At 47.6% G+C, this 8081-nt stretch overlaps 1 protein-coding gene across 1 annotated transcript; it reads left to right on the top strand.

The window, feature by feature from the left end:
• Positions 1–5506: 5506 nt before the first annotated feature.
• Positions 5507–7831, top strand: DYNLL1 (dynein light chain LC8-type 1). Its single transcript, XM_037511527.2, has 3 exons — positions 5507–5622; positions 5834–5971; positions 7501–7831. The coding sequence occupies exons 2-3, from the start codon at positions 5840–5842 to the stop codon at positions 7636–7638; spliced, it is 270 nt and encodes an 89-aa protein (XP_037367424.1). The 5' UTR covers positions 5507–5622; positions 5834–5839; the 3' UTR covers positions 7639–7831.
• The last annotated feature ends 250 nt before the right edge of the window (positions 7832–8081 follow it).

Raw genomic sequence — 8081 nt, 5'->3', positions numbered from 1 at the left:
TTAAGGCAAGGTGTTGGGGGTGAGGGGTGACAGAGATTCCATGTCCTCTTGGGGTGCTCCACCCTCACAACACCTATTGTTCTAGAGTTTTTTTAAAAAAGATTTATTCATTTATGCATGTAAGAACTGGGGTAGAGGCCAGAGGTTTGGGGGGGGGAGGCTTGAGAGGAGTCACCAGAGACAGAGCGGGGAACAGAATGGGCAGATTGACTGAAACACACTGCTGAGGGGAGCACCAGGTGAGGCAGGAGGGGTCTGCCTAGCCATGTGGGTCAGCTCCCTGGCTGGGGATCGAACTCATGCTGCAGCTGGCTTCATAGCTTCATAGCTGCAACTTAACCCCTTGCGCCACCAGGGAGCCCCCTGTTCTACAGTTTTTATGGAGATCTTACTTCATAGGTATGACCACATGTGATTGGACTCAATCTCCAGCTCCTCTGCCCTCCCAGCAGGTTGGGAGGTAGGGAAAGTGAGAAAAGGGGACATGATGGAGGTAGGGGACTGAAAACTTCAATCCTCTAATCACATGGTTGGTTTCTCATTAGCTTTCTCATTAGATCATTAGCCTTCTCCCCCACAGAGTCACCTCTGGTGTAGTTCATTGGGGTTTATTATGAATAACAAAAGTCATGCTGGAAATTCCAAGGATTTTAAGAGCTTTGCCAGAAACCCTAGACAAAAACCGTATATACATTTCTCATTATATTGTATCTTCTCCAAGTCTATTTTCTAGTTTCAAAAAGAGGGTATTCAACAGGATAAGAGGTTGCAAACTGGAGGCCCATAGCCATTATCTTGACTGCACTGTGTTTTTAAAAATGAATTTGTGACTGGGCCTCCCTGGTGGCGCAGGGGTTAAGATGCAACCTATGAAGCAATCCAGGGAGAAACCCACATGGCGGGACAGACCTCTCCTGTCTCGCCCGCTGCTCCCCTCAGCAATGTATTTTGTAAGTCTGCCTGTTCTGTTCCCTACTCTGTCTCTGGTGAATCCTCTCACCCTCCCGTGCATCTCTGGCCTGTACCCCAAATCTTGTATAAAAATAAATAAATCTTAAAAAAAAATGAATTTGTGACTGATATTTTAAGATGGCATTTCCTACAAAAATAATCCAGATTTCTGATCTCTCTTGAAAATCAGAAGATTTTTTAAAAAGATTTATTTACTTATGCATACAAGAACTAGGGTACAGGCCAGAGGTGTGGGGGGGTGAGAGGATTCACCAGAGACAGAGTGGGGAACAGAGCAGACAGACTGGCTGAAATACACTGCTGAGGGGAGCAGCGGGTGAGTCAGGAGAGGTCTGCTGTGCCATGCGGGTTGCTCCCTGGCTGGCTGGGGATTGAACTCGAGCTGCAGTGGCTGTGGATAGCTTCATAGTTTGCGTTTAAACGCAGAAAGATTTTTACAACCAACCCTTAAATGCCTATACTGTGTTTGAACTTCCATTAAGTTATCAGGCTAATCATGTAGCCAGAAATTTTGTTTACATTTCTGCATTTTTCTTATTGACTACCCACTGTCATTTACCTAGAGCCCCTTACAACAATTTGACCAGGCACAGGCATAAAATGCCAAAAAATAGGTGGAAATAAGTGCTGCCAGGGAGGCCTGAAAATTAGAAGATTTAGCAACTCCAGGTCAGCATTCCCAAATGCTGAGATCTGCTTGGAATCTTTAAAAGGGCTTTTCTATTTGCGACAGTCCCTGTCACTCCCTATCACCAGCTACTTCACCTTATTCATAACACATGTGTGCCTGGCTCTTATATTTCTGACATGCTTTCAAACCCACAAATCTATGATATGATACTGGAAGGATTATGTTACTGTTCCTTGAGGATGGTCTGTAACTGATTCTAGGTGCCGTTTTCAAGCATCCAAATGCTGCACATTACAAGTCTCTGATAATTAGGGGATATGCATTGCCTGTTTCACTGTGGGATGGATAGATAGGAAATGAGAAATGAATCTGTACAAATAAGTGCTAAAAGAATGAAAAAGGCCAAAAGGTTTTGGTTCCTAGAAATAGTTCTCCCAGAGTCTTTGGGGTTAAACATAGGCCAGAAAAGCATGGGTTTCTGATAGCACCTTTTCACATTTATTTTATATATTTCCATTGTTTTCTTTTTTCTTTTTTTTTTTTTTTTGGTTTTTCTTTCACATTTAAAGAAAATAATCGGGTCAAGAGCTGGTTGAGATGAGCAGTACAAATACAGGCGCTGCCAGGGAAGACAGGTGCTACCCAGCAGAAAAACCTTAAATAGGCATTTATGCAACAAAATTCTGTGATCTGTTAGAAAACCACATCATCCCATTTCAAGCTCTTTTTCTTCAAAGCTATACATTAAAAAAAAAAAAAAGCACTCTGTCAACTTTTACGGTGATACTGAAGTTAAGAGAATGGATTTTAGAGTCATCTAGACCTAAAACTTATTCATTAACAGTGTGACCTCATGAAAGTTAATTTGCTAGCCTGAGAAATGGGGATATAATATGATACTTATAATTCAATGCCTACTTAATTCAATGCATACTACAGGGCACACATTGAATTAGATACTGAGGATGTATTAGTGAGTAACACAGGCAGGGACAACATGCAGTGTGTTTATCTGTTAAAACAGACAGGGATAGACAATAGCCAAACAAGTAAATGCATGAGCTAATTACTGAAGGAAAAAATAGGCCAGCACATTGGAGGAATAAGGTATTGCAGAGTAAATGATGGGTGGGGGCAGAGGGCAAGCAGAGATGGGAGTTTTGGGAGGGTGGCATTTGAGCTGAAATCTAATCTAGGAGACAGTTTTGTCAAGAAGAAGGTAGGAGGAGAAGGATCCCAGGCACAGCTGTTGTGAGGAATAACTGAGGGGATGCAAAGTACTCGGTAGCAAGCAACCACTCAAGCAGCTACTCTCAGCTCTTTCTTGGCCAAACAAGAAGTTGGCCAAGTCATAGATCAGAGGGACACACACACACACACACACACTCTCATGTAAAAAAGAAAAGGCTCTTGAGCCTCCCTAGTAGAGTAAGGGTTAAGTCTCAGCACTATCAAGCTATTGCCAGGACACTGACTCATGAGGCACAGCAGACCTCTCCTCATCTCCCCTCAGCAGAGTATTTCAGTAGATCTGCCTGTTCTGCTCCCCACTCTGTCTCTGGTAAATCCTCTTACCCCCCACACATCTGACCTAGACTCCAGTTCTTGTATGTGTAAGTAAATAAAAAAAATTTTTTTCAAAAAGAAAAAGCCCTTGAGATTCTAGTATCATCAGTTGATTCCACAGCTCTGAATCTTACACCCAAGCCAGGTATAAGCGATAACCCAGGCTCACACCTGTTGCCAATCCAACTTCTTCCTCAGAACCAATACCACGTGTAGCCATTTTAACTCTTCAAACTCATAATCCCACCATTGGAAACCTAAAGCTGGGAAAATTTCTTAATTTGATTTAATTGATATGCATACTCTGTTGTACCAGAGGTTCTCATTATTTCCACTTATTTTTTGGCATTTTATGCCTGTTCCTGGTCAAATTGTTGTAAGGGGCTCTAGGTTAATGACAGTGGGTAGTCAATAAGAAAAATGCAGAAATGTAAACAAAATTTCTGGCTACATGATTAGCCTGATAACTTAATGGAAGTTCAAACACAGTATAGGCATTTAAGGGTTGGTTGTAAAAATCTTTCTGTGACTCTTGGGGCAGTTCCATAAGCTAATAGTTATTGATAAGATTCTCTGGGCACTTACTACAATCTGAACCACATCTTGTTCTGAGAACTCCAAATACATCTGTTCCTTTAATACTCCCAACATGCCAAAGAAGTGGTTTCTTTTCGTCCTGCTTTACAGATAAGAAAATGGAGGTTCAAAAAGCTAGTAAATGATAGTGCTGGGATATAAATCCAGATTTAATCCTGTTCCCCACTCCCCACCCCCAAGACCTTGCTTTTTTAACCACTTAAGTGATGCGTAGGCTCTCTAAACCAGAGGAAACACCTCTGAGGGACACCTTTCTGTCCATTAGGGCACCTCCACCCATCAGAGAAATCCCCAACCAAGAAACTCCCACACTGGAAAGACTGCCTCACCTGAGTAGAAAACCCCACCCAGGCCACACACCCAAAGCTGCCCAGAGTGCCCTCACCCCCTTCAAAGAGGTATGGATTGCCTGGCAGAGACCTCAGGAATTAACCTCTTAATTCATGAGGAAACCCTCTCTCATTTCTGATGAGCTCCTTCTCCCCCAATATTCACATGACTGGCTGTATAAACTGTGGGGCTGTAGGGTCAGGAATGACACTGAACAGGTTTTCTATAATCCAGCAGACCAGGTAAAGGAGGAGTCAGAGTCCTCAGTGGTTTTTTGCAGGTTTTTTTATTTAGATTACCAGGTACACAGCAGGCAGGGGGGCTGGGAGCAGGTCTTCACTCTGGGCTCTCCAGCCTTCTCTCAGCTTCTGTTCGTTCTTGGCTTCTACTGGCGTCCTCATGACTCCGCCCTTAAAAGCCCAGTCTTAGCCCAGGTGAATCCCATCTACCTATGCCCACACCCTCCTCCAGGCACCCGCCATCAGGCATGCATTCAGGACCTCAAGGATCCATCATCTATCCTGATGGCCGGAGGACAGAAAAGCCTGACATTTTTTCCTTACCCTTCAGGGGCCCAACGCAAAATAAAAATGTGGGGTTCTTTGTTTAAAGAAAGAATTTGGGGCCTCCCTGTTGATGCGGGCGTTAATGACACAGTGCTATCAAGCTATTGCCAGCTGCTGCAGCACGAGTTCGAGTTCCGTCTCAGCCGGCCAGGGAGCAACCCACAAGGCGCAGCACACCTCAGCAGTTCCTTCTGTAGCTCTGTCTGTTCTTTCTGCTCTCTCTGGTGAATCCTGTCACGCACACACACACCCTGCCACCTCTGGTCTACACCCCAGTTCGTGTGTGCATAAATAAATCTTTATTAAAAAATAAAAAATAATTTGAAGAATGAGATTGCAGAGACTGCATTGCTCCATTGTTCATGAAGCCGGCCCTGCTTCAGAGATACCCTTTGAGTGAAGGAATTGGCCACTTAGGTCAGAATCCCTAAATCCAAACCTGGGGTGTTGTGGGGGGGGGATATATAAACGTGGGGATGGTCGCCCAACTTCCTAAGACTATCAATACTGGAAAACACACCCTGGGAAAAACTGCGTAAATTTGGAAACACTTGGCTTGGGCAGAAGTTCCCCCATACCCGCGCTGGCTTTTGGGTGGTCCTAGCCACCCCGCCCGGGCTCCACCTTCCGAGTAAGGTGGCCGCCGGGCGTGCGGCCCGTTGCCGTGGCAACCGACGCCGCGAGCGGTGCATTGTGGTCTGCAACAAAATGCAGGAGAAAGATCCTGAGGGAACCATTGAGTTCCCGGACCAATGAAAGCGTCCCGGGGCCTGCCTCAAGCCAATAGGAACGTCCGGCGGGGGGCGGGGTCGGCGGACTGGGCGGGGCCTAGGCACTAGGCGGCGGCGGCTGGCGTGGGGCTGCTTAGATGCGCCACGGCTTCGGTAGCGACGCGGCCTCTCGCCTGGTCTGAGCCTCGCCAGCCCCTCCCCAGGAGACCGTTGCAGCCCCTGCCCCCCGGTGAGACGCTGCGGCTGCGCCGCCCGGCCCCGGCCCCCGCCGGACTCCTCGGGCGGCTCGGGGCGCACGGCGTGTGCTCCCTGGGAAGCGGGCGGGGGGTGGCGTGCGAGCGGCGTGGCGCGGGGCGGGCGGGGGGGCCGGGGGGCCGGCGCTCGGCGGGCGCAGCTCGGCGCGTCCCGCAGGTGACCGGGCGCTCGGGCGCGTCCCGCAGGTGACCATGTGCGACCGCAAGGCCGTGATCAAGAACGCGGACATGTCGGAGGAGATGCAGCAGGACTCGGTGGAGTGCGCGACGCAGGCGCTGGAGAAGTACAACATCGAGAAGGACATCGCGGCCCACATCAAGAAGGTAGCGCGGGCGGGCGCGGCGCCGGGTTCCGACCCGAATCCCGCGGCCCGGGCGCCTGGCGGGGGTCCTGGGGCGCGGGGCCGCCGGGCGTGGAGCTTTCCAGAAAGGACGCGCGCGGATTTGGCGCTCCTGTGGGGAGGACCAGACCCTCGGCGCTCCAAGTTGTTTTTTTTTTTTTTTTTTGCGTTTTTTTTTTTTTTTTTTTTTTACCTAGCCTGGCGGGGGGAAAGCGCCACCTAGCAACAGTTTCTAAGATCTGGGAGCCGCGGTTCCCCCTTCTGCAGGATTCCTGCGCCGAGGATCCATCTGGGTGTTCCGGAGGGGGGAGCTGCGTGGGTGTTTCCAGCCGGGCCGGAGGGAGATCTTGCCAGCCTTCCCGTGGGGAGTTTCTCGGCAGTCGAGGGAAAGTGGGTGGTGGTGGTGGTTGGGGGCTTGGAAAGTGACAGTCGGTAGAGAGCTGGCTGGGCTGCCAACTTCTCGAGCTGTTTTCTGGAAGGGAAGGAAGCTGGCAGCCGGAGCTGGGGGAGTATTCCAGAGCAGGGGAAGATGAAAGACTGAAGAGGGAACAGAAATGTCTTTTTTGAGAACTGTAGCAGAGCGTTTGTCTAGCTTCTGAGAACGTTACTTTACTTGATGGACCTAAAATTTCAAGCCACAGCAACATAAGGGCAGCCACATTTTTGCGGAACGCACCAGAGACTTGTACAAATTTTATGGATTCGTTTTGGCGCGTGCCTACAGTCACCCGATGAAGAAGTGAAAGGGTGTTCTAGGCCTCTCGGAAAACGGGGCCAAGTTCTGCAATTTGTAGTTTCCAGGTGGTAGGTTGTCACCATCAGGGTAGAGTGGGAAAGGAGGGCTTTAAATTCCATCTAAGGATAAACGCTGATCAGGTGGCTGTGATGTTCTGCTTCCAACAGTTTTTATAGCAACAGTGGAGTGCCAGGTGCTTTGTCTCCTTAGTGTTTAAGTTTTGATCCACAGTGGTTTGATGTAGGTGCGATTGAGGCCTGGTCCTTTTGGAAGTATTCGGTAAGGAGTGCAATTAGAGGAGGAGGAGTTAAAATTTGGGGTTAAGTAATTTTCTTGCATTTGGGGGTGCAGCTACAGTAGGGCTTAGTTCTGTTTACATGTAAGACCTTGGTAAGTTCGAACTGTTGCTGAAACCTGCTATTAATGAATAATAAAGAACTGGGGAAGGTGGAATTACCATTGTAACAAAGCCACTGCCTGTTTTTGAGGTTGCCCTTTCTGCCTTTGCTTCCCAGCCCCCATTCCCAGCTTAGCTCAGACTGCAAGTATGTTTGCATTATTGCACTATGTAGGCGACTTGGAGCTGGGGGACATTCTTTAATTCTAAGAATTTGCAGAGCCTAGTGTTCCTCCTTTCTGCCCCAACAGGCTGTGCTTATCCAGGTGGCAAAGTCTGACCTCAGGTTTAGCACTAAAATTCTAGTTTGTTTTTTTTCTCTCTCTCTCTCTCTCTCTCTCTCTCTGTCTCTCTCTCCCCACCCCCCTCCGTTGCCCAGGAGTTTGACAAGAAGTACAATCCTACCTGGCACTGCATCGTGGGGAGGAACTTCGGTAGTTATGTGACACATGAAACCAAACACTTCATCTATTTCTACCTGGGCCAGGTGGCCATTCTTCTGTTCAAGTCTGGTTAAAAGCATGGACTGTGCCACACACCCAGTGATCCATCCAAAAACAGGGACTGCAGCCTAATTTCCAAATACCAGAGACTGAGATCTTCAGCCTTGCCTAAGGGAACACCTCGATCTTTCGACCTTTGTTGTGTTGTTTTGTACAGGGCATTCTCTGTACTAACTTGTTGTGGTTATAAACGATTAGCAAAACAGCTTACATTTGTATTTATTTTCTATTCCATACCTCTCTGCCCCATGTTTTTTCTCCTCAAATCCATTCCTTAAAAAAAAAATAAATCTGTTGGAGAAGTGTGTGGTAGTTACAATTTGTTCAAATCTAGGGTTGAAGATGAATTATCACTTGATCATGATTGGATTAATGGGGTGAGTCAAAGTTTTCTGTGTTATAATTGGCTAGGATATTCAGTCCTCTCCAGTCTTTAATTCTCACCTGTCATGCAATT

The sequence above is a fragment of the Talpa occidentalis genome, unplaced genomic scaffold (genome assembly GCF_014898055.3).
Source record: "Talpa occidentalis isolate TD23 unplaced genomic scaffold, MPIMG_talOcc4v2.1 talOcc4.14, whole genome shotgun sequence".
Classification (NCBI taxonomy): domain Eukaryota; kingdom Metazoa; phylum Chordata; class Mammalia; order Eulipotyphla; family Talpidae; genus Talpa; species Talpa occidentalis.
The sequence above is the reverse complement of the archived record's forward strand: the minus strand, read 5'-3'. Positions and strand labels throughout refer to the sequence as shown.